We start from the raw sequence: 27,306 nt of genomic DNA on the forward strand, positions 1-27,306 counted from the left end.
CAGAATAGATAGGACTTTGCCAGGCCCTGAAGCAGATCATGTTAGAAAAATGGAATATACAAAGAACTTGAGCTTTGTAACAATTTTTCTTTATAAGACTGGATTAGCATCACAACTATAACATAGATTGAGATATACATTTTTGGTTTTTGCTTTTAATGAAAATGTAATAAATTTTCCTGTTGTAATTATGCTGAAAGCAGATCTAACAATTTACTCTTTACTTGAGAGTAACTGGCATCATGTAGTGGGAGACCTGGGTTCTGGACCGGCTCTGGTGTGTGATGACTCTGTGAGCTGGGGCCAGTCTTACCTTGGAGATTCAATTTCCTCCTCTGTAAAACAAAAGTTGAATTACAGTTCTGTGGGCTGAAATTGTCATGCCCTCTTTTTTTCCTAGGCTGTGTTACAAAATGCCAGAGGTTTCTCTTAGCACTTAACATTTTTAACTAAACATTATCCTTCTTCTCTCCTCCAGGTTTTGTGGTCTTTGCAACATTGATTGTCATTGTGTCCTTGATATTAATTTTCGTAGTGGGACCTCGCCATGGACAAACAAACATACTTGTTTACATAACAATCTGCTCTGTAATTGGAGCATTTTCCGTCTCTTGTGTTAAAGGCTTGGGAATTGCTATTAAAGAACTTTTTGCAGGGAAGCCTGTGCTGAGGCACCCACTGTCCTGGATTCTGTTGCTAAGCCTTATACTCTGTGTAAGTACACAGATCAATTATTTAAACAGGGCCCTGGATATATTTAATACATCCATAGTGACTCCAATATATTATGTATTCTTCACTACATCTGTTTTAACTTGTTCAGCTATTCTTTTTAAAGAGTGGCAGAACATGCCTGTCGATGACATCATTGGCACTTTGAGTGGCTTCCTTACAATCATTGTGGGAATCTTTTTATTGCATGCCTTTAAAGATGTCAGTTTTAGTCTAGCAAGTCTGCCTGTGTCTTTTAGAAAAGATGAAAAAGTAGTGAATGGCAATCTGTCTGACTTGTACGAAGTCTTTAATAATAATGAAGGAAGCTTAGCCTGCGGAAGTGAGCAACAAACTGGTGAAAACATCTCCAGAAGAAATGGAAATCTGATGACTTTTTGAAAATAGATATAATTTTTAAAGACTTAATCTGTAATTGTGTTTTTTTTTAATTTTTGGCTGTAAAATGAGCTTGTCTGAAAATAGAAATTGTCATTTTAAATGCTGTCTAGAGACAATCTTTTTTTAAATGGTTTCACTAATTTGGGAAAAAAAACAATTATGACTTGGCTTTTTCTTATATATCAAGTATAAGACAGTTCATTAAGATGACCTAAATATGGTTGGTTTGGGTTTCTATTAACACTGTATAATTGTATGATTTTAAATTTCAAATCTTTCATCAAAAATAGCAAACAACTTATTGCACTGAGAGTTTTAATTATAAAAATAAAATGCTTTATTTCTTCGTTGTTGATAAAGATTGAAATGAACACTTGTCATTTACTAAATGACAATGCATTAACATTTCCTTTATCTTCTTCCAGTATGTGGAAGAACAAAATATTCCAATATAGTATCCTGTGGATTACACAGTTGTGACTCATGTTGGATGAGTCATGAATTAATTTATAGTGGACATTAAGAGATTATGGGAAATGAGAAATATATTTACTTTAATTTTGAAGTATTTTGAATGAATCTTAAGTTAGGCAAAATGGGTAAGAAATAGAATAATTTTTGGCTTAATTGTAAGGGTGATTTTCTGAGATAAAGTTTGCTTTGTCAAGCGAATACAGTGTCCCTATAAAATATTTAGGTATTTATGAATGATACTGTTACCACATTGAAAATACTCAATGTACAAATTTGAGGAATTTCTTTAAAATGCAGTTTAACAATTCTTTGCAAAAGTGTTTTCATTCCCTTGTGCCTTGCTGACCTTAAACCATTATATGAATGTGAGTTATTACCAATAATTTTGCATTTTGTACTATTATTAATGTTCTATTGTAGTACCAGTTATTTTACACTGGAAGGACTTCTTAAATCCCTTAACCTATTGAGATTTGTATGGTAGTTTCATTCTCATAGTCAGTTAGAAACTTGGATGTTGTTTAGGATGATATTATGAGGATGGACTTCAGTTTCTAGAGGGTAGCGAAAACTACTTTGTATTTCCACGTAGTAGTTCATATTAGGTCATTTGATATTCATAACGATAGAGTGAAAGAGGCCGGTTAGTGTACTATAGGTGAGGAAAGTGTTACTGGTTAAATGAGGAAACCAAGAATGTATCCAGTTTTCTTTTCCCTAAGCCATAAACTGTATTTTTGAAATACTTTTTGTGAAACAAATTGAGAAAAGAAATGACTTTTCCAAAAGCCAAAGGCCTGTAGAACTGATTTAACTACCATCTTTGTCCTAAGATTGTTTGTGGAATTTATTTTTTTTATAAATTAATTTATTTTTAGTTTTCAACATTCACTTCTATAAGTTTTAAATTTTTCTTCACCTCCCTCCCTTCCCCCCGCCAAAACAGTGTGCAATCCGATCATAGGCTATACATATACATTCTTATTAAACATTTTTGCATTAGTCATGTTGCAAAGAAGAATTAGAACAAATGGGAAGAACCATGAGAAAGAAAAAAAACAGAACAAAAAGAGAACAAATAGTGTGCTTTGATCTGCATTCAGACTTCGTATTTCTTTCTTTGGATGTGGATGGCATTTTCCATCGTGAGTCTTTTGAAATTGTTTTAGGTCCTTGCATCGCTGAGAAGAGCTGAGTCTATCAGTCAGTCATCAAGCACTGTGGTTGTTACTGTGTACAGTGTTCCCCTGGTTCTGCTCACTTCGCTCAGCATTAGTTCATATAAGTCTTCCCAGGTTTTTCTTAAGTCCGCCTGTTCATCATTTCTTATAGCACAATAGTATTCCATTACATTCATATACCACAGCTTGTTCAGCCATTCCCCAATTGATGGGCAACCCTTAATTTCCAGTTCTTGGCCACCACAGAAAGAGCTATATTTTTGTACATGTGGCTCCTTTTCCCATTTTTTTGTTTGTTTTTTTTTTTGCAGGGGGGAAGGCAGGGGCAATTGGGGTTAAGTGACTTGCCCAGGGTCACACAGCTAGTATGTCAAGTGTCTGAGGCTGGATTTGAACTCAGGTTCTCCTGACTCCAGGGCTGGTGCTCTACTCACTGCACCACCTGGCTACCCCACCTTTTCCCATTTTTATGATCTCTTTGGGATACAGCCCTGGAAGTGGTATTGCTGGGTCAAAGGGTATGCACATTTTTATAGCCCTTTGGGCATAGTTCCAAATTGCTCTCCAGATTGGTTGGATCAGTTCATAACTTCAACAATGAATTAATGTGCCAATTTTCCCACATCCTCTCCAACATTTATCATTTTCCTATTTTGTCATGTTAGCCAATCTGATAGATATGATGTGTGGTTCCTCAGAATTGTTTTGATTTGCATTTCTCTAATCAATAGTGACTTAGAGCATTTTTCATATAGATAGTTTTAATTTCTTCCTCTGAAAACTGCCTGTTTATATCCTTTGACCATTTATCAATTGGGGACTTGTATCCTTACCAATTTGACTCAGTTCTCTATATATTTTAGAAATGAGGCCTTTATCAGAGACATTGGCTGTTTGTGGAACTTAGAGATAACTTCTCAAGTCTAGTTTTCCTGATAACCAAATATATTATCCTGGAATTTAATTCCCTATTTTCTAATATAAAATGTGTAATTACCATCTATAAGAGGTTTTTCTTAAAAAAAAAATTTTGCTGGATAATACTGAAAGTAGACAAAAGGGAAAAAAATTTGAATTGAGTCTTTTTTTCAAATCAGTAACTTTAGAGAAGTTTTAGTCAAATGAACTATTGCTTCTGACATGTAAATTTTACAGGATTTAGATTTATAATTGTTTTATCAAATGTATCTAGGAATAAATATTGCTATCACTTGAAGAGCCTTTGTGAACACTATTCACAAATGTGTATTGACAATGTTTCTAGGAATCTTTCTTTTTTAATTTTTAAAAATTATTCATTTATTTTGGAATCTCTTTTTCAATTCCAGGTTAACAACATAGCAAACAAAACTACCTGATTTAATATTTACAAATGATGCCAATGTGAAATTTAAAGTGAAAACCCCTCAAATTTACACAGCCATTTAAAAATTACAGCCTTGTAATTTTTGTACAGAATTGAAGAGTTAGAAGAGATCCCAGACACCATCTAGCCTAGCCTATATAGGAAAAAAATCCCCTTTTACAATGTACTTAATAAGTAGTTATTCAGCTTTTCTTTGAAGACTTGGAGGAAGGGAAAACCTACTCAGGTAGTCCATTCCACTTTTAGTTAGTTCCAAGTGTTAGGAATTTTTTCTGAATACCAAGCCTTAATTTGCTTCTTTGCAAGTTCAAGCCATTGTTCCTAGTTCTACCCTTTGAGGTCAAGCTCAAATCTTAATTCCTTTTCCACATGGCAGCCTTTCAGATTTAATCAGGTTGAGTTACATTCTCCTCCTGAGGCTCTCCTTCATGAAACATCCCTGATTACTTTCACCACTTCTCATCTGGCATGAACATGGAGGCTCTTCACCATCCTGGTCACCCTTCTCTAGATATTCTACCACTTATCAGTGTCCTTCCTGAACTGGGGTGCCCAAAGCTGGAAACAGTATTCCAGAACAAGTCTCACAAGGGGAGAATATAAGTGGGTTGTCACTTCTTTATGCTTGCAAATTATGCTTCTCTTAATAGAGTCCATGATTATGTTAATTTTTTTTGACCACACCAGTTTTCTTGTCTGCCATCTGTATCACACTGGTTGATTTGTGATTAACTTGTTGTGGTTCAGTAAAATCCCCAGATCTTTCTCAAACTGCTACCTAGCTGTATCTCCCTGACTTTCTAAGTATGAAGTGGATTTTTTTTTTTGCACTCTCGAGTGACGCTTTATGTCGTTTCTCTCTCTTAAAGTACTGTTCAGCTAAGTATTCCAACCTAGCCAGATAATTTTTGGACTTTAATCCAGGACTTTGGCTATCCTTCCCAGTTTTGTTACCTGCAAATTTGATTAGAATGCCACCTATGCCTTTGTTCCAGCCATTCTCAATTGATATAAATCATTAACGAATATTCTTTGGGTTATAGCTTTTTAGAATCTACTTGTACACCAGCCCATAACTCACCATATTTTCTGCAACAGGATGAGAATTTATTACATGTTTTTTCTAGGATTTAGGCAAATATATATCACTCTCCTGATTTAACAATTTGCAAATAGGAAATAAGTTTACCTGTTCATGATGAAGTCATGTGGGCCCTTTGATTTTAGAATTTTCTCAAGAATTAAAGTGAAACTTGGTGACCTTTTGTTTTCAATTCTCTCTCCTCTTTAAGAAAATCATACATAAAAAGCAGTCTACTGTATTTCAGTTATAAGAGTAGTTGCTACCAAAAGGATAAAGCTAGGATGTGCTGTTTCTATTAACATGAAGGAAGAGAACATGGCAGAAGTGACTTTCTCTACGTTTGTAGGATGCTAAACATAGATGAATTTCTTCCTTCAGGTACTTTAAGATTTGACTGTGCTTTCTAATTTCCAAAGGCTATAGAGAATTATGCTGTTGCCATTCTGTATTTTAATGTTTTACACTCAAATTTGTTGTGAAGTAACAAGCTGTGAATTTGCCCTAAAACCGACATCTTTTCCCATTTAACAGGCCTAAAAGTGAAAGTATGAGTTTTAGGCTTATTCTGTGACCTCCAGGTCAGCTGGGCCTCAAAAAGGGGTGAGATGCACTTAGGCTTTGTTATACTGGGATGTTTTAGTAAATGAACTGTGAAACAAAATCAAGATTCACTAGTTTTATTTCCATAACTTTAAATCATATCTCTCACATACTATATTTTGACAGTTCTATTGGGGAGGGAGAAATAAGGCAGTAACACCCGTGGCAAGAAAAAGCAACAACTAAAGAATGCATTCATAAAACGCCACCAGAAGATCTTAATAACGCTAAAAAATAATTGAGCATGTAGTTTTATTCTAATACATAGACAATTTTATTACAATTAGCTGGTATATAAAGTGTTTTTCACCCAAGTCCACTATTCTTTCCACTTTTCTTGAACACTGACAACTGATAAATAAATTAACTCAACAGCTTCCTATGTATTAGCTGCTGGGAGTATCAGCTGAAGAACTTCCCAAGATTATGGCAATAACAATAAGCAGCCATTACTTTTCTCAGACATCTTAATTTCCAAAAGCATATAAAATTTTAGTCTAGAAAAATAAGTATAGATTGTATAAAATTAAGCTTTTAGATTGAAATCAAAAGAGCACCACCGTTTTAACAAGCACAAAAAAAAATACTGAAAAATATTTCCTAAACTCTAGCTATTTTAAGGAGGGAAAAGAAAGCATGCTACTGTGATTTACTGGAACCACGCTAAAGATTTGACAAGCTGTACATCCCTCAGGTGCTGGCCAGAGATTGGTGGATGGGGGGTTGGAAGCAGCGCACATGTTCCACAGGAGTGCTTTCTCCATCACCAGATTTCAAGTACTTGTCCAAGATAGTAATTATTTCATCATTTAAGATCTGGAACTTTCGGATTCTCTCAACCATCTTCTTCAAAGGCTGAAAAAAATTTCACATTAGCAAAGTGTTATGATTTAAAAGTCAAATTTGACAACTTGGCAGTAGGTAGGGGCCAAAATTAAAATAGGCTAAACTTCTTCGGGCCACAGATAGGTTAGACAGGGTGTTGGTTGCAGAGGGTCACGTAACAAACAGGAGTGTGTGCAGCCCTACATTTTTTTTGCTGGCCATCCAGAATCCTTTGGTTGGCTACAAGTGGCCCACAGGCCATATACTGTGCAGACCTGAGTTAAACCTTTTATAGTCTCCCATAAGTAGCTCAAAGTCTCTCCTGGCACAAGTGCGAGTATACCGTTAGAATGAAAACTGAAACAGTATACTACACAAGCAGTGATTGCATTGGCGCTGGGAGAGACTTTGATCCATCATTCTAACAGATGGTAGTTGTGAGGTCCTCTTTATGAAGTGGAAGTAGGGGAGTTCTATAGTTTGCCAAATTTACTGTTTCCCTGTTGTGTCTCCCTCCCTCTTATGCTAAGAGTTTTGCTTGAACCTTTTCCACCCATATCTTTTAATTTAACAGCATCTCCCTTCTGGTAAAAATGCAGTTTAAAAAAAAAACCAAACAACAACAACAAAAAACAAATCCTGTTTTGCTCTAAAAAGGTTACATCTATGTGGATGTTAGGAATCCTACTATGCCAAAAACTATACTTTCTGTGTAACTTCTCTAAGTGGGGGGAGGGGGGGGGGGGAAATCAACATACCACATTCTTTATCACTTCATCTTTGCCATCATGTTTTTGTACTTTAAGCAGATGGTAGCAGAAGTCCAGTACATCAAAACGACGCTGTTGTCCTAGAAGCACAATAATCATGCATCCAGCCCAGTGGAGCCCATCTCCAAAGCACTGTCTGGAAAAAAAAAAGTGACAAAGTATAATTGAGCTTTTTTGAATGAAATTAGCGCAATTACATGATTCTTCCCCCCCCCCCCAAAAGGCAGACAAGTACATAAAAGGAGAATTCTATTTAACTAGCTGTATAATTTATAGGCAAATCTTTGAGCCTCAGTTTATTGATTTATAAATACTTCACTGGATTATTGCTAGGCTCAAAGGATAATTAGGTAAAATACTTTCTAAATCTTTTGTGATCTTAGGCATGTCAACCTCTCACAGTTTCCTTTTACATTACACCCTATACATGAAAGACACTGGCTCAGATGATCTCTTAAGTCCCTTTCACTTCAGAATGGAAAAGAAATTACCTTTTCATATTAATAGCTAGCTGCTTTCTGTGATATATCATTGCCCTAAGAAAAATCACAAGTCCCAAATACATCAATTCTCCATTAAAAAATAAAAAAACAAAAAACCAGTAAAGGAAGCTTGCAACGAAAATGGGCAATTTTCTTAGCATGCTTCCAAACTCTCTTTATCCTCACCATGTACTTGTTTAAAGATCTGAAAGTAGGTTTTATCTTCATTGCCTTAAAATAGCTAGCTTAGAGTTGGGGCTTTTTGTCTCTACTTTCTGCTCAGTGCCTGGTGTTTAACTCAGCTGTCCTGAATGCTAGATGTCTGGTTGCTTTGGGTTTGGAGATTTAGGCCCTTGTCTTCATTTTATGTCTTAACTGAGGTCCTGAGGACCTTAAAGGCTGGTATAGGCTTCCAGGTAAGGGTTAAGTGAACCTAAATGAATATTCTAATCCTTCCATACATAAACAGCTACATCTTTAAGTTCCAGGTCATTCTAATGTGGGAATAACGATGGTCCTTTTGGAAACCTATCATTATGCTGGGCATCCTAGCATCTGGCTTTTCAAAAATAGAAGCAGGCTAAAATTTAACAATGCTTACTCTACAGTGAATTCATGTGTTCCTACAGGAATACAGTACACAAATTGCATGGCACTCCAAAGCCTGTGGAATTCCACACATTCATCTACATGCATGACCCCATTGCTTGGGAGAGGTCCACGCCAGATGGGATCATCTAGGAATGTCCGAATCCGGGTCAGGATCACTTCAAACATAGATAAACCACAGCAGAGACGTTCCTTGGTCAGCAAATCTCCTTCTCTTGCTATTGCAATTTGCTAGTATTCAAAAGAAAACAATGACTTTCAGATAAAATAATTATGTTTTTTAACTCTGCCTCCCCCTCCTCCCACTTAAATAGAGCAACGGAGAAAAAATGGGACTTACAGCGTATCCTAAAAAATATGAGTTTAAAGATTGAGGTTCTGGTATCTACCTAAAGGATATTCAATAAATCATCTACCAAGGAAGAATTTGACTATGTGGTCTGCAACTGAGTTCTCCCCTCTTTAGTCTTGTAATGTATGTACACTAGAACTGTGTATCTGGAGATGCTGCTATTGCTTATAGCTTATACTCAACTTATAGCTTAACTCAACACTCCCCTTCATGCTTAGACGTACATCAAGACTGCCCTTTGGTTTTGAGTTGATCAATACAGCTGTCATGTACATATCTGGGACTGAGTCAAGAGACTTGTCAGCTCAAAGCCTGTAAAAGCCATCTATTTCTTATTGTTGCAGCCCAGACACTTACATGTATGTGTGTGTGCGCGTGCACTTTCTGTTGCTTCACAGTGGGCTCTTGTTCTAGAGAGCAGAACTTATTAGTCCATCATTAAAATGCTTTGCTTTGAGCAGTTGGTTTAATAACAACTACTACTTCCATGTAGAAGATAATCTGGATACCTTGTTATCCTTTTTTGTATTTCTTTGCCTCTTCTAATTCTTCTATCAGTCAACTGGCAGCACATGCCCTCAACTGGTATCATTCACTGTCCTGAAAAAGGGTGTTTTTTTCTACATCCTGTTTTTTCTGATCCTGTCTTTTCATTTCCTTCATGTGATCTCAATGACAATAATATAACATTTAAATAGACACCATAAAATACATCATACTCCATACTCATGATCCTTTTAGTAACTGAATCAGTTTCTCAGACTGACTATACATGTTTTTTTGGAGAACAAACAGAAAAGGCTCATTTTCACATTTACATAGGAACTAGCTATAACCCAACAGCTACATACCTGAGGTGTCCCCAGTCTCTCAATTAAAGGAACAAGATGCAATGGAGCATATTTTGATTCTAATCTTTTCATTTTTGCATCAAGTCTTTCACCTTCTGTAATGTAACAACAAAAACAAAATATACATATATCACATCCTAAATTCCCTGGGGGAATGGGGAGTATTTAGTTTGTAAGCAAATAAAATAATGCAAAGATGATTTTTATTTTATGTAATTTCTGTGTTTGCTTCTGGTTAATTAGATAAACATCACACCCAGTAACAAAGTTATATTCACAACTGCCTAACTCACTGCCACATATACTGAAAACCATCTAATTTCAGACAAAAGCCCCAACTTAGGGGTTTGAGCCTTCTACTTGTACGTACTATCAGCTGAGGCAGTGGTAACCTCACTAAATAGTACTGGGCAAAAAGGAACAAAGCGATGCTTCATTCTTACCTTTGACATGAACCCTTGGCAAGATATTCTGGAATGGAGCAGCATGCAGCAAATCACACACCTCTTCTAAGGACTAAAACCAATGAGAAAAAGACAAGTTAGGAAGAAAACAGCCTTTTAACTTACCAAGACAAAAAGGTATTTTTGAATGATCAAGGCCAATTGCTGCTATTTACAGAAGTCACACCAGAGGGCACTGATCCCACAGTTAAACAGGATGGGCTTACTTTTCAGGCCTACCCTAGTCTAGGAGCTGACTCACCAAGCTCTATTCACCCTCAAAGCTATCAGACCTTAAAGAGACAGACCTGAAGCAAATCTTCTGCAGAATGACTCATTTCAATGTTAGGCACAGATGACAAATAAGTCCGTCTTAAATCCAGAGAATGCCTACCTCCTAGGCTTTTCCCAGAAGAAAACCAGGGTTTTTAAAAGCCTCGCTTGTACTTCAGCCAAAAAAGAAATGAGCATCATGGCCTGGAATAGGCTGAGGGATTAATTAATAGCAATAACTCACATTCCTTCAATGCTTCTGGGATTACAAAGCACTTTTTTCAAAACTATCTAGTGAGATAAAGAGTGCAAATACTCTCAAAGAAGAGAAGGCTGAGGCTGAGAGGTTAAGTGACTTGCCCACAATCACTGTTCATTCTGTTACACCACACTGACTAAATCACCTTATAGAAACAAAACAAAAGAAGCTGAAATAACTCAACCACCTCCTATATCTTACATAAAGAAGTAAACATCTCAAAATATTTTGAGTTAGAGAACCTTTCAATAAAATCATAAAAAAAACCAGCAGCTATCCGGCAACATACAAAACACTGAGATAGCAGGAATCACACCTCACTTTATGTCATTGAAATGTCTAGCATAGTGCTTGGCCTTTTTGGATTTGGTCTGGACCAGTGATTTCACTGGGGGTAAGGGGCTCCTTCCTAAAGAAACTCCTATCCTAATTCAGATCAGCAACTGTTATTTATAGTCTTGTAAGGGTAGCTGCCTGGGGACACTGGGAGGTTAAGAGACTTGTCCAGGGTCACATCCAATATGTGTCAGAGGCTGGACTTGAACCTCTTCCTGAGGCCGGCTTTTATCTGCTATACCATGCGGCCTTTCACTTTTCACAGAGTAGACAACTAAGAAATATTCACTGAATTGTATTTAGTTTTATTAGGTATGGTCCATGTCAACCTGGACAAATAAATACAGCAGGCTGAAATCTCAGCAATCCAAGTGACATTTGAACAAGAACCCAGCTCTTCCACTAACTCCTATGCTAGACAAAAGCAGCAGTAAACCCCGCTCTTTAAAACAATAAAACCTAAAAATGAGCAGATACACTTTCAAGTTAGATGGGGGGAGAGAGGGTTGGTGTGTTTTGTCGTTTGTATGTTTTTTGAAACAAGTATAAACATTTGGAAAGATGGAGATTCTTTATTGGGAGGAATCAGTTTTGAAGAAAATCTCAGTTCTTGAAATAAAGTCTTCTTTAGCTGCTGTCCCCACCACCTGAACAGAGAAACCAGGATATGTAAGGAAATTTTACAGTATTATGGCAAAGCCTTGACTATAATACTGGATGCTCTTCTGAGCTCAGCACAGATGTGGTAAGATTCCTCAACTGACCACTGTGGAAAGTGTTTTTGAGGAAAGAGTTATAGGAATAACGTAGAGCTTAAATCCTAATGGATATTCCTTTGGTGGCAAAGGGTCTCAAATATGATCAGGTGACATTTTGAATTTACGTATTTGCCTCTCAAGACATCCAATTCTAGAAATAGGAAATCCTGGCCTTTTCAGTTCTTAGGTGGTTTGGACAGGGGACAGAGCAGACATATTCTACAGGGGAAGTTCTAATTCTGAGTATATTTGATGGTGCTCCACATTCCCACATAACAAAGTCAGTGGCAAAAACCTGTCCCTTGGATGAAGTACAACATTAAGATTTAGAAGGACAAGGAGATACGAGTAGTAGTGTGTATGGGAGACAGGACAGGAAATGGATACATTTAGGTTGCCAGAATGGTGCCAAATTGTAAATATCCTTGAGTTCAAACAGAAAGATGTGCCTAAAGTTGAGGCACTTAGCACTGAGGAGGCAGGGAGACTGAAGCCCTATTCTTAAGAACTGGAAAAGTGAGTCAAATTCCTGATGTATCAATTCCCATTTGTCAGTTGTTTTCTGTTGTTTACCATTTGCCTAGAGAAAATTCTCACTGGAGGCTTAAAAAATAAATGAATGAAAAAATATTTGTCCGGTGCTTGCTATATGCTACCAACTGTGTTAAACATGAGATAAAAACAGAAAAAAAAAGACAGTCTCTTTTCTCAAGGGGCTAATTCCAGTAGGGGTAGGCAACACTCATAAGAGATCAGTAGCAAGGCAGATGGCAAGACCCTTTGGAGTCCTTAGGGTCTACCAAGAGAACAAGCAGTAAAGCTTCCTGGTCCTTCATCTCTTTGGAAAACTTCCAGTTGGTGACTCCCAGCTCATCCAAGTGGTATGAAGAATCATGTCACTTCCCAAGTGGCTGTTCCATTGGGTCAAGAGGGAGTAGCAAAGGGAAGGCCGTCCCTGTTGGTGATGTTTTTCTGCCTGGCTAGGGTCTGGGTGTCCTCAGAGAGCTGAGAAGATGCAGAAGATGTTAAGAAGCTGCTAGAAAGGTTTAGTTTGTTAGGTTATCATTTGAAAGCCCTGGATCTGAGCTCTGAAATGACAGATGTTGTGGGTCTTTTTTTCTTAAGTAGCTAACACAATATGGCCACTGGGAATTCTCAATCAACACTAAATGAAATGCTATTATCACAAATACCCCATAAAGCTGCTCAAATAATATGAGCTCCTTGACACAAGTATGTACTTAGTACATTTTTAGTTCTATTCAAGTTCTAATTTCTATGGTTCTATTGTTCTTCAATATACAAAGTGGTCCTATCTTCTTTTTTTTTAGTTGAGGCAATCTTGGCCAGTACAGCTCTAGTTTAAAAAAAAAAAAAAAAGACCCCACACAAAGAGGAGCAAAATTTGGCTTTTAAGCTGACTTCTGTTACTATGAATACACACATCACCTAACCATTCTATGCTGGTTTACCCAGCTGTAAAAATTCTAAGCTTCTTTTAGAATAATGATAGGTTTGTGGTCTCACTTTTATACCAAAGTATATTCCTGAAAAGTTGCACAAAAAGGTAATTTTTATAAATAATATTTAAACTACACTAGAGAAGTTTGCTATTTTAAAGGAATCCTTCTATAATGTAAATGATCACTGCATAACTTACCTAGCTTAAAATGTAATTCTTATATATTGAAGTTTCTTAAGGTGAGGCACACTTGTATTCCTGGCTAGACAGACTTAAGTGAATTGACCTGGGTCACAAACATTTCTCTCTCTACTCCAACTGCCCTAGTCAGGCCAAACTTCTAAGCCTTGTCTTCTTTATTCACCTTCCAGTCTCCTCAGTAAGTTCCAGTACTAGAAACTTGTAAATTCCTTGAAGGTGGTGTTTCATTTTTGACTTTATTAACCCCAACACCTAGGATAGTTTGGCTCAGAGGAGGCACTCAAAGCTTGTTGAGTAATTGCTCCTATTGTTTTAAAACAAAATTCTCCAATGCCTGTGGGCACCAATCATGATAAGTTAACTACCATTTGATGAACATATGAAAGTAATCCAAAATACAAGACTCCTCTCCCCCTTAAAACAAAACAAACAAAATACTCTTCAAAGAATCCATGTTTTCACATTTTTTGGGAGGAGGGGGTAAGTTTGGAAGGATTAAAAAAAAATCCCTTAAAAAAAAATCTGATTTCTAAAACTTCGTAAAACTAGTGAAGATTGTCAAAGTTTTGTAAATTCTAACTCAGATTACAATCCTGAACACTCACCAAACTCTGCTCTATGAGGAGACAAAAGAGAACAGCATTTCCCACTTCCCTTAGGTTCTGGAAACAGACCGTCTTCAGTTCTGCATATTCAACAATGTCCTTCAGCTGATGGTGGAAAAACTCCAGGATTCCTAGGATTGCAAAAAGAGCCAGTCAATGCTGGACAGAAGAAAGTGAAAACCCCCAAACCACTGTCCCATGTATCCCATGGAATACACACATAGGTACACATACACATACACATTAGCCATGAGGTTTACATGCCTCTAGGGATACATTCTAGTGGGATGCAGGAGTGTAATACACAATTCAATTTTCTAAATTTCTCTCCATAAATGATTTTTCTTGATTAGCCCTCATTTCTCTTCCCTGATAGGGATATTTTTCATATACTCTGTGGTAAGTATTACTTAATCCCAAATCCTAAAAGTTCATGTTTACTTCAAAACTACACAACTCTGAGCAGTGCCACTTCCTCTCAGCAGAGGACTAACCCCTACTTATGTGAGATTACCAAATCCATTCAATTCGAACTCTCCTTTACCCCCTAGAAAGCAAACAAAATCCTTACTTACCCTTTCCTTTTCACTCCAATTTCAGAAAGTGTAATTGTCTCTTTGTCAAGGCTAACTCCTCCACATTTGCCTCGCCTTTAATCTTTCCTCCTTGCCTTTCTCCTTTCCTTCTGTGTACAGACATACTCAAAGTCTTAATTATCTTTAAAAAAAAATTTGACCCTGACATCTTTTCAGGCTATCATTCTCTCTCCTCTCCATCACCTGCCAATCTAGAAAGACAGACTAAACTCAACGCTCATCACCCTGCAATTTCACTCCTCTTTTGACTGCCCTACTGAAAAAAGTCTCATCAAGTTCATTAATGATCTCCTTATTGTGGAATCTAAGGGTTTTGGTTTTTTTTTTACAAAGTTTATTGATGCCTTTTGTTTTTATACTGGTCATTTGTGGATATACTGCTCTCTACTTCCACAGTGAACCTTTTCTTTTCAAAAAGGAAAAGGAATGGTAAGGAAAGCCATTTTATTGTCTGTATCTGATACTGTATTCCAAACTCATTGTTCCCCACCTGTGTTGGTAAGCAAAATAGGCTCCTTAGCACTTAGTTCAACAAGTGCCCTTGAATAGTTTGGCTTTTGTTCCCTTTGAGTAATTCATTGAGCCTTACTGAGAACTCTTTGGTGCAGCAGTGGTGGCGCGCATGACTCTGGGCCAGCCCTTGTTCTGAGCTCTCAGGCTGAACCTAGATGTTGGTAACTATGAATCTGTATTGGGTCTATCTGTTGATGTTTGTACTTTGTTTGTAATTTGCTCTGAAGTTCAGGGTGCTGGCTTTTTTCCCTGAACTGAGTGAATGATATTTTTATGCTGAATTAAAGTAAGCTTGTCAAACCCCTTCACCTTGCTTTCCTTAGTTAAGCAGATCAAAAGAATCTGTGCTGTTGGCAGCTTTCCAAGTGCTGGCTGTGGGTGGATCTTACACCCCCACAGAAGCTGCTAGCTGGACTGTGGAAACACCACCTCTCCAATGAAAGGCAGACAGATACATTCTTCAAATCTTCTCTAGGAGTAAGACTGGTCAGTATAACTACATAGTGTTATTATTACTTTCTGCATAGCCATGTTTATTGTTTTATTGATTCTGCTTATTTTACACTCCATCAGGTTCATACATGTCTGATTTCCTCATGTTTGTAAGTTTTACTGAGAAATAATACTCTGTTGTATTCATGTGACAATTTGTTTACCCATCTCTCCCACCCCCATTAATGTATACTTACTTTGTTACCTATTCTTTATTATCACAAAAAAGTACTGCTACGAAAATTTCAGTGTATATGAGACCTTTATTTTTGTCTTTGCCTTCTTTGGGGTATATGTCCAATAGGGATCTTATACCTTGCAATCCTGTTTGTGATGCCAAATGAGTTGGCAAGGCAATAAACACATCAGCGATAATTGTGAATATGTCTATGTAGTTCTGTATCACAAAATATGAGAGACTCTCCATATAGAAGGTAGAAGTAAAACATTTATTCAGACACCAGAGGACCAAATCTCATAACCAGTAAGTCCAACTCATCCAAGCAGCAACCAACTCTCAAAACCAGTGAGATCATTTTATCATAACAGCAAGGAACTTAAAACACAATTATCACAGCATGGAGCCTCGACATCCCATAACCTTCTGCCCCTCTGCTAAGGCCTTCCCACAAACACACTCACAACACAGCTAGCACAGCTACTGCTCTCCCTCAGTTCTAACTGCTCTGAGAATTTCCTGCTCCACCCTTCCAGTTCCTCTCAGTCAACAAGCTCCTCCCACCACATGTGACTTAGGCTTTCTGTGACATAATCAGATCACATGGACTATTAATGGGTGGGAAAGATCTTCAAATTTAAATTACCATTACAGTCCAATAATGGAATCTTGTGGTCAAAGGATAGGAACTATTTAATCACCTTTTTGGAATAAGTCTAAACTATTTTCAGAATAACTGGAACATTTCTCAACTGTATGAACTATTAGGGAGTCCTTCCCCAGGGGTTTTGTTCTTGTGTTTATAAAATTGAGTTGACTGTTTCCAATTCTTGTTGATTTAGTCTGATCCACTGATTAATTTTTGTATTGGTGTGCCCATCTTTCCTCAGTTTTTCCAACACTGACTTTTTTTTGTCTTCTGTCATTTTTGCCAGTTTGCTGCATGCAAAGTGAAACCTGGGAATTGTTTTAATTTGCATTTCCAATTTTTAGTGATTTGGAGCTAGCTTTCATATAGTTAATATTTTCAAACTTCTTTTGAAACTATCCATATCTTTTAACAATTTATCCGCAAAGAAGTGGCCTATGGTTCGATTTGTGTTTATTTTCTACATATCTTGGATATTAGTCCTTAATCAGAGATATCAAGAGGCAAAATTTATTTTCCCTCAATTGAGAGTTTTCTTAGCCTTGATTTGTTGATGCAAAAGCTTTTCTACTTTATGTAGCTAAAATTACCTTTTATATCTTCTATGATCACCTGTACCTCTTCTTGACTAAAAATTCTCCCCTTAGAGTAAAAAAGGTATCTTCCATTTATTTTCCTCTATTATATACATATATAAAAAAAGATGTGACCTTTTATATTTAGTTTGGAACTTTTTGCACTATAAAGTTTAAGACTTTGGTCTATACTTTTTTTCACAAGGAGAAGAGGAAATTGCTTTTCTAGTTTTCTCAGCAGTTCCTGTCAAAGGTTCTTGGGTTTTAAATAAACATTGGGCTACTGAATTTATTTCTAATTCTTGCTTATCTAGTCTGTTCTGTTCATTCACTTTTTTATTTTTAATCAGTACCATATACTTTTTGAAGATTGCTGCTTTATAATTTGAGATCTGGAAATGCTATCCCCTCCTTATTCCTACCCTTTTCATTATTTCTCTTAAGATTCTATGCTTCTTTTCTCTTGAAATGAATTTTATTATTTTGCCCAATCTTATAAAGTAACCATCTTGTAAATTAAATTGATATAGTACTGACTGTTGATAAATCAATTTACTCAAGAAAGCAAGCAGCATCACATAGTCCACTAGACTCAATCAGGAAGACCTAGATTCAAATCTGACCTCTTGGGCAAATCATTTAACCTCTCTGTGACTCAGTTTCTTTCATCTTAAGATAAGGGTGCTGGATTTGATAGGATATAAAGGACCTCTCCAGCTCTAAATCTAAGAGTTTTTCAACTTCTAATGTAAGTATCATCACTTTTAAAAATTATATTGGAGCAGTCTAGGCATGAGGTATGGATACCCCTCCAACTCTTTTTAAGTCTTTGTTTTGTAAGTATTTGCCATAAAATGTGTCTTACTGAATTGATGTTCCAATTTTGTAGTTATTTTGAATGGGATTTCACTATCATTTCCTCCAGAATTTTGTGGTTACTATGTAGAAATGCTATATCTAATGGCCTTTTTCTCCATTGTGTTCTCATATTCCTTGACAAGGAATTCAGCATTTGACACTGGGTAATTCTCCCGTTCTCCCATTGCCTTGATATTTTTATCTCCTTTCTGTAACACTGTGCTGCCATGGTTCCCCTGCTAGCTCTTTAACTTTAGTTAAGGCCCTAATCTTTTTTGATCTAGAGTTTTTTTTTATCTCAGGATCTCTTTACAATTAAAAAATTATTAAGGATTCCATCAAAGAGCTTTTATTTATGTGAGCCATACCTATGAATATTTTACCATATTTGAAATTAAAATTAAAATGGCTTAGTATCATTATGAAAATAATTTATACTTTACAGAACCCCTGAAAGGGTCTTAGGGACTCCCAGGGGTCCCTGGAACACACTTTGAGAACCACTGATCTAGATATTGAAATATACTAAGTGGTTACCTCATCTTCCAATTATTCACATACCACTGCCCATGCAGACCTCTGAACATATTATTCTACTTAAGTCACACTCTACTCAAAAACCCTAACATGGTTCCCCATTTGTTGCCTTCTGAAACAAGTATAAAAGCCCTACTCCTGATATTTAAACTTTCCATAAACTGTCTTCAATGTACATTTACAGTCTTATTTCACATCACTCCCTTTCACATATGTCGCTGTACTGTCCTCCATTCTGCTCCTTCATCTTCCTCTGCCATGTCTGTGCCTTTGGTTATACTATCCCCCATGCCTTGGATAAACTCCCTCCTCCGGGCCCAACTCAGGGGTCACCTATTCCACGTACCTTTTCCTGAATTCTTAAGTAAGTCATCTCTCTACTCAAATTTCCCATAGTCCTATAATATGTATTCAGTAAATTTGTATTTACTGAATTGTTTCCTTTTATCACAGATGTTTTTACATGCTTCCCCTTATTCATTTGAATATTGATCCTTAAGATAAAATTCTGCATTGTAGCTACTTATTCTCTAATCCTAGCATCATGTCTTGCACAAAACAAGGTGCAAACTGTTTAATTTACCTCTAGGTACCCACAACATAATAGGCAGGTGCCACAAATAAATATGATATGCAGCTCTGGCTTAAGATCATATTTCCTTAGGACTAGCTATTTCATAGGTACTTTCCCTTAAATGACTTTTTAATACAGTTCCCACTCTCCTTTAATAGTCATCTCTAAATCTGTGGTTTATCAGCTATTTTTATCCAATTCAAATCACCTCCAGGAGGGTGGGATAGGATTTTGCCCAGATTATTTCTGATGGTTAGGTTAAAACTAGAGTCCACTAGGAAATACCAGATAATTAATTTAGTATTTTTTTAACTGGGAGGTTGAATTTAATCCGTTCCCTGAAATGGCAGCTGAAGGATTAGGAAACAGCAACTCTGACCACCCCCTCCAGGCAGTACTCTGATCCTTTTACCCTTAAGGTAGGAGGGTGGCTCCTCCTCGTTATGAAACAATCCATAACCAGAAAATCACTGAATCATAACAAAATGACCCAACCTCAAAAATCCAAAGAGGGAATAAGGACTGGAGATTTGCCTTATTTCAGATGCGACTGAGTGGGCAGGGCACCCCAATTTTTTTGTATGAGAATCCTGGAACAAGTTCAAATCATTCTCAACTGAAAATACCAAAAAGAATAGGGGACACACCTTATAGTTTTACTTCAGAGTAGCATATTATGTTTAAGTAAATATATTTTCCAAAGACAAAGCAGCACTTGTATTCTAAATGGTACTTAAAAAATATATTGTTGCTTTGTTTTACACCACTTTTCCTTGCAAAAACAGAAAAACACTGAAGCAAAACCAAAACACAGTGACTATCTAGCTGAGACAGCATAAAGCATTTCCCATCTCTAGTCCTCCACCCTCCTATAATGGAGGTGATTTTTATTATCCATGCTCTAGAACCAAGACTGTTTATTCTGATTAAGAGTTCAGCTGCTTCTCAGGGTCCATATTCATTCAATAAGCATTTATTAAACACCTACTCTATGTAAAACACTGTGCTAAGCACTGAGGATACTAAGACAAAAAACAAGCAGTCCCTGATCCCAGGAAGTCTACACCTGAGTGGATCTGGCTTTAAAGAGTTGGGTTTTATTGTTCAAATATCTGTGGGGAAAAAAAAATCAATACACACACATTTGCTAGGACTTGATTTATTGTCCTTTTTCTTGGCAAATTTACTTTCCTAGAATCAGTAATCCTGACAATCTTCATTAGTAGTATTCCACATGAATCAATACCTTTGGATTGCAAGAGAAGATAGAATTTATCCAGTGACCTCCCACTCTCCAACATTCATAGTTTCACCTTCAGGTATGATCAAGACTTGGAAGCTAGGGGTAGGTCCATAATACTGCCTAGGACATCCCCTCCTATGCCTCTTCCCCCACCCAACTAAACATATTTATGCAGATTAAAAACTCCTTCAAGTGAATGCCAGGGCCCTCTAACCTCTGTGCTGAGCATAGGTAATCACCAGCTGTATAATTACAGTATTATACTTACAATGAGACAGTGTGGTTTAGTGAATAAAGGGTCAGCCCCAGATGAAGAAGATTTGGATTAAAGAACCACATCTGATACATACTGGCTGCTTTTTCCACTACGCTGCACTGCACTGTACTACAGTGTGAGAGGCAAAATTGCTGCCAATCTGCCACTGCTAGTGGTAGTATCTTACCATGAGTTCTCTACGCTACAAAAATCATAGGCCATTTTTTGTTAAGTATAATTAAAATACACACACAGCCCAGATACACAACTGGGCTTTAAACTATCTGGTCCAACCTTTGATTTTACTCCTCTTCACAAGTTCTGTGGTACAGCCAAACTCACTTTCTTTCTGTAGCATTCCATCTCCTGTCTTTATCTTTGCATTGGTTTTCTCCTGTGTCTAGAATAGCCTCTCTTACCTCTTGTATGTAAGGTGAATTTTGTTCTTTTTAAGATACTAGTTCCTAGGATCCACAGCCATAACAATCTACTAGTTCCCAGGCTCATAGCTTGTAAACAGTCTCACCACACTTGTGCATCGTATTATAATCCTAAGATAATGTAAACATTTGAGTTTAGTTGTAAACACCTACTGTGCATGCACTATGCTGAATCATCACAATATTGCTGAAGTTAATATAAACTTGTGAGGCTAGTGTTGACAAACTGCCTTCTTTGTCTGTTACCTTATAAATTAAATGAGCACTGGTCAGTAAATGGGGAACCCAAAGAGGGAATGCACAGACTCAGAGGAATGTAAAGCTGTGCCTGCCTTGACCAGCCCCCATCAAGGCTTAGGGGGTAATGCACAAGAGGCAATGCTGTGCTTGTCTCCACTGGCTGCCACTGAGACTTAGGGGATCCTGTGGGAGTTGGAACTTCCATTCTTGCCTGCCCCTTTGAGAAGATTAATTAGGAGATGCTCTAAGTAGGAGTTGGTGCTCCCATCATCAGCAACCCCTGAGAAGAATAAAGTGAATCAAATAACCCTTTATTGTGTCTCTGTTGCTGTACTTTCGGGGGCCCAGATCAAGAGTGAACCTGCAAGAGGCTGGAGCCCAAAAGCTCCTGTCTGACACATGGCATGGTCAGTGTCTCATCTCCTACACCTCTGCCTCAGCAAATACCTTTCTTCCTTCAAAATGCAGCTCAAGTATCACTTTCTACATGAAGGCCTTCCTGAATCCCCTCAAATGTTCTAGCCTCCCTCCCAAATGACCTTGTGGTTAATACTTCTTTATATTCTCTTTACATTTATTCTGATTATATTTCTCATGTATTGTTTCATTCTTTGTATTTACATTCTCAGCACCTAGCATGATGCCTGTCAAATAGTAGTCCTTTAATAAAATGCTTACTGATTTATATATAACATGCTGTCAAATGAGAGCAAGCTAATGAGTTAAAAATTGTCATAGGCAGTCCTGGCTTCTACTTTTGTAAGCTCCCTGTGGAATACCTCTGCCTGAAAGGATGCCTAAGGGGTGTGTGTTTCCAGAGGAAGAGCCATAGAAATATCACCTGCCTTGTCTGTCTTGGGCAAGAGTTCTTAACCTGGGGTCTGTGAATTAATTTTTAAAATATTCTGATAATTATATTTCAATATAATTGGTTTCCTTTGTAATCCTATGTATTTTATTTTACTTTGTGCATTTAGTGTGAGAAGGCATCCATATAGCCTTCACCAAACTGCCAAAGGGGTTCATGACACCAAAAGGGTTAAGAACTCCTTTTCTAGGGCCAGTGGGATGGTAAACTCTTGATAACTCTTGGGGGCTAAAATAATCTAATGGAGTGGCAGCTCCTTCTAAAAGGCTTTCTAGATAATTTGCTAGATATCAATTTGTGACCCTTACTTCCCCCTCTACCACCCCCATCTACTCTTCAATTCTATATCCTCAGGAGGCAGCATAACAGAGGAAAGAGTGTTGGGTAGGTAGAGGACCTAGGTTCAAATGATGCCTCTTCCACTTATTACTTCATGTGTGACCTCAGGCAAGTCACCTCCCACACTGGACTTCAGTTTCCTTACCTAAATAAATGGGTTAGAATAGATGACCTCTGAGTTCTCTTTTAAATCTAAAATCTTGGCATCAGCAAAATCAGTACCTAAGGACAGAGGAAGGAGCACATGGGCACCAAAATGCAGGTTGCCCCACTCTCGTGCTATGCAGTGTTAGCAGCAACTGTCCCAATGCAGAGCTTAGGAATCAATTTTTTTTTTCAGTAGGCCACTGATTTTATGCAAAAAAAAAAGAAAAAAAAGGTCATCTCTGTTTTTGTACTTAACAGTGTTTATCAAAGGCACCAAGATAAAACATAACCACACTAAAGGCAGTCAAGAACCTCCATCAAGCTATGGTTCTGAAATGGTTCATTCTTCAAACATCCACTGTGTTCAAAGTACCATGATGACCTTTCATGGGTGCATCAGCATCACAGCTTGCTTGGGAGTTTGGAGGAGATTTCCATAAAATGATTAAGCAGCAGAAAAGCTTCTGTCATCAAGTTTATTAAAAGGACAAACCTGAAAAACACTTCTTCTGAAAGCAGCTACCCTTGTCTGACTAAATGCCACGGGCTGAAGAGTTTTCCAAGGTGTTTGAAAGACAAATGCTTTGTTAAGGGGAAGGTTCTAATTCTGATGTCAGCAAGAAGGGGGAAAGTACAGCGTTCAGGACAGCATTTCCTATTACTCATGTGTAACAGTCCTCATTAAAAACAGGCTGGTGAAAATAAATAAACCAAGTAAAGCAGAGGGGATCCACCAAATGTTGGCCTCCCATTTCTGCACCCCAACTGCTATCACTAAAGAGTTTGCGTGGCAGATGCCACATTTCAGCTCTGACGCAAAGCAGCCGAGTAACACTTGAGAATGGGTAGAATTTTGGAAATCTGCGTTCACAATGTGAGGAGTGCTGAAGGGCAGTGATTATGACCAAGAATTTCAAGGACTACCCAGCCTAACTATCTTTGTACAGCTAACACTAATTCCTCAGGCTGGCATTTAAGACCTTTCACAATCTTGTCCCCTCAAATTTTCCCAACTTTACCTCCCACTCTTTCTTCAAGAACCCTCTGCTATAGTCTGACCCACTTCCTCACTGCTCCCTCATCATATATACTATGCTTCAAAACTTTCTTGATGGTATTCTCTGCTAGAAGGCCTTCATTAATTCATCTCTCCTCTTCATCCAAATTCATAGCCTTCATGGTCCAACTCAAGTCTTGCCTTCTACCTAAGGCCCTCTCCAACTAGTCAATCAATAAACATTTATTAAGCATCTACTATATAGCAGGCACTATACCAAGCTACAGAGTTTTCTGGCTTTTCTAAACTTTTCTGGTATTTACTGTCTGGTCCACTCATTCTAGCACTTAATCTCATACCATTTTGTATCTTTAGTTGACTTTTTACATGTGTATTATGTCCCCTAGTTTACAATCTTCTGGAAAGCAAGGACCATGTAAAGATTTCATTTATAACTCCCTTGGTGCCCTAAAACAGTGCTGACCACAGAGTAACTGAAAAATGCATGCATCCCTTTACTTCTCTAGCCAAGATGGTAGGAGAAAGTCCATTGTACTGTGCTGCTACAGTGATAGCTTGAATTTCAACGAATGACTCAATGCCCCAAATCCTGACAACTCAGTTAAACCTATGGCGTAATATATCTTACCTTGGTGGCAGAGTGGATATAAAGGCAGCGTCAAAAATGGGAAGCCCTGGGTTTCAAGTGCCGCCTCTGACACATACTAGCTGTGTGACCTGATCATGTACTCCAGCCTCTCAGTGCTCTGGACAACTCTCTAAGACTAGAAGTTGCAGAGAAGGTATTGCCCTGCATTGGTGGAGGTACTTACCCAGGAGTTCCCTATACCAATAAAATCACAGGTCTAGTCCCTGCCTCCAAGACAAATATTTCTCAGACTACAGACAGAAAACTTTCACTTAAAGTTCTTGTTAACACCATTCTCTCATCTTTCCTCCCGTCTCTCTGTCTTTTCTAACTTTCCTTCCACCCAACCAATAGAAATATTAAAATTTTGGCTCCTTTAGGCATCTAAAGTGGCACTGTGGATAACATGGTGTTAGGAAGATGATTTGAATCCTGCCTCAGATATTTACTAGGCACTGGAAGGAAGGGAAGGAAGAAAGGAAGGAAATTAATATTTATCAAATGCCTAAGGACAAAATGAGATAATATTTGTAAAGTATTTAGCATGTAGTATTTTGTTTTATCCTCACAACAACCCTGGGAGGTAGGTACTTGAGATTCCTGTTTCACGCCTGAGGAAACTGAGGCAAACAGAAGAGAAATGACTTGTTAGGGTCATAAGTTTTCTCAGCTTCAGTTTCCTCATCTTTAAAATAGAGGTCATAAGAGCCCCTACACCTCCCAGGATTATTTCAAGGATAAAATGAGGAGTGCTGTATCAACCTGCTACATAAATGCTATTATTTACTATTTAATGTTGGAATCTCTGATTTTCTCTTGTGAGTACAAACACTGGACACACACACACACACACACACACACACACTCCCCTATGTGTCAGGGATGTAGGAAAGCTTTGTGACAGAGAACTGGCTTTGAAAAACAGTTCTATTAGAAATTTATGATACGTGAGAACATTTTACAACCCATCACAGATGATGTCAACCGTCAAACTCAATTACTTTACCAAGCAAGGAAAATAGTTTCATTTTATATCTTTCAAGGAAAAGAAATTTTTTTTAAAGAAAGAAACTTGTTTTCTTTGTAAAGATAAAAGACTCCTGCGAGGTTCAATTTTCACTAAAAGATGAGACTATGTTGTTGAAATCATTAAAACTGTCTATTTGAATAGCCCCAAAATAAGTATGCTTGCAAGCCACTTTAAGACTGTTACCATGGGAACAGAATCTTTGGTTAAGGTTCCTAAAGACCTAATATGCCCATCTGTAGCTTATGTTCCTTTAAGTAGGGATGAACTCTCATTAGAAGAAAAATCTGTAAAAACAGCCTGGAATGGTTAGAGTCTTATTTAATCAATCAAACCTAATAAAGCCCTCCTAATGAAGCATCTGATTTGGGGAATAAAACTCAGGGACTGCTAAATTACTTAAAGGTAAAATCTGATGTGTAGCCATTAAGCAAAAAGAAACCAGACTGCTCCAGAAATAAGCAGGGATTCAGTGTACTTCAAGGCACTGGAGCCAGAGGTCAAGACATTTCATTCTGGGATGGGGCTAATGAAACTCCCTCAGGCAAGAGAAGTGGGAGTGGCACCACATAGAAGAGACTCGTAAGTGGATGAATATATTGAGCTAGGGTTTCAAAAGAAAGTGATACAAAGTGGAAAGAGCCTTGGATTTAAATAAAGGTCTCTACTCCCTCTGCAAAGAGGGTAATAAGGTGGCTGACCTGGGTCTGCGATTTGTTATTACAACTAATATAAATATAGGAATGAAACAGGCCTTTCATGTCTATCCTTCCTCCTTCCTGGGGGCTGCCTCTCAAATGTACCTGCAAATGCCTGAGTTTCCAAATGGATCAGATCCAAAAGCAAAGATGAGAAAAGTAAGATATAATCGCATATGGCTAGAGACTGCTTTTTTGGCATCACACCCTTCTCCCCAAACCTGAACATCACTAACAAACAGTGGATTCCTTGAGAACAGGGAATCCTAGCTTCATCTTAGCATTAATTTTCTTCGAACACAAACCAGATGACTTAATAATACCAGCCCACACTTTCTCCTTTCCCCATCAGAATTCAATAAAGAATTTAGACACTCATTTCAAAGCCATCAATTTGATGGGTCATAAAGATACAGATAGGTCTTTCCACTTATTTTGTCAGCCTCACTGAACATTATTTTCCTCTCCCTCACTCTCTGATCCAGCCAAACTGGCCTTCTCTCCATTTCTCACGAAACCACTCCACCTCCTCTCCTAGTCTTTGCACCGGCCATGCCACATGTCTAGAAAAGACACCCTTTTTTACCTCTGCTTTACAGATTCCCTCTCTTCCTTCAAGAACCAACTCAAGCACACAGTCTTCTGAATGAAATCTTTCCTGACCCCAAATGTTCCCTCCAAAACTACCTCCAACTACTTTGTATATGTTTATATTTATTTGCTTTATGTTTGTGCAATATGTGAGGTATAGTATATGTACCGGTCCTCTCCATTAGAATGGAAGCCTTTTGAAAGTAGGGACTATTTCATTCTTTGTACTTACAGCCCCAGTGCCTGAAGGCATAGTAGATACTTAATAAAAACTTGTTGCTTAACTCATGGAGGCAGTCCAGTTAATTGTTAACAGCTTATTTAAACTGCATTTCAATAAGGAAAGGGGATAGAGCATGCATGAGTGTGCACGCACGCACGCACACTCACGAGCGCGCACACACACACTCTCTTTCTGTCTCTCTCACTCACCTGGAGAGCCATACTCATGTCTGGGCAATCGACATATCTTTGGCATCACTTCCATCAATGTCTTCACATACTGAAGAATGGTACCTTGCAACTGCAGGGAACAGAAACATTGGTAAACTTGTGTTACTACGAATACTGTGGTAAATCATAAGGTCTGATTTCACCAATGTGAGCGCTCCAGACACTAACAGATCACATCCCCTAAACATTAGAAGACAGTTTCCATGAGCTGATGTGGCTCCAAATATTCACCCCCAGTTACATTTTTCAACCTACCTTCCACTGAACCTTCCCAGTAAATGAAGAAAAACAGGTAAGAAAAACTGAGCAACAAAATATTTGTCTGTTTGGATGCAACATTCT

At 37.7% G+C, this 27,306-nt stretch overlaps 2 protein-coding genes across 3 annotated transcripts in view; one reads left to right on the forward strand and one right to left on the reverse strand.

Moving 5' to 3' along the window:
• The window catches only part of NIPA2 (NIPA magnesium transporter 2), a 28,047-nt gene extending 22,168 nt beyond the window's left edge, over positions 1-5,879 (forward strand). Inside the window, exon 6 of the mRNA XM_036744851.1 lies at positions 479-5,879. Coding sequence (XP_036600746.1) covers positions 479-1,113 — 635 coding nt within the window. The 3' untranslated portion in view covers positions 1,114-5,879. The remainder of the gene's footprint in view (positions 1-478) is intronic.
• Positions 5,880-27,306, reverse strand: part of CYFIP1 (cytoplasmic FMR1 interacting protein 1) — a 177,417-nt gene continuing 155,990 nt past the window's right edge. For both annotated transcript variants that reach the window (XM_036744850.1, XM_036744849.1), the window contains exons 25-31: positions 26,944-27,034; positions 14,045-14,175; positions 10,151-10,223; positions 9,708-9,802; positions 8,497-8,735; positions 7,402-7,549; positions 5,880-6,673 (exon numbers count right to left, since the gene is read on the reverse strand). In XM_036744850.1, coding sequence (XP_036600745.1) covers positions 6,509-6,673; positions 7,402-7,549; positions 8,497-8,735; positions 9,708-9,802; positions 10,151-10,223; positions 14,045-14,175; positions 26,944-27,034 — 942 coding nt within the window. In that variant the 3' untranslated portion in view covers positions 5,880-6,508. The remainder of the gene's footprint in view (positions 6,674-7,401; positions 7,550-8,496; positions 8,736-9,707; positions 9,803-10,150; positions 10,224-14,044; positions 14,176-26,943; positions 27,035-27,306) is intronic.

The sequence above is a fragment of the Trichosurus vulpecula genome, chromosome 2 (genome assembly GCF_011100635.1).
Source record: "Trichosurus vulpecula isolate mTriVul1 chromosome 2, mTriVul1.pri, whole genome shotgun sequence".
NCBI classification, from domain to species: Eukaryota; Metazoa; Chordata; class Mammalia; order Diprotodontia; family Phalangeridae; genus Trichosurus; species Trichosurus vulpecula.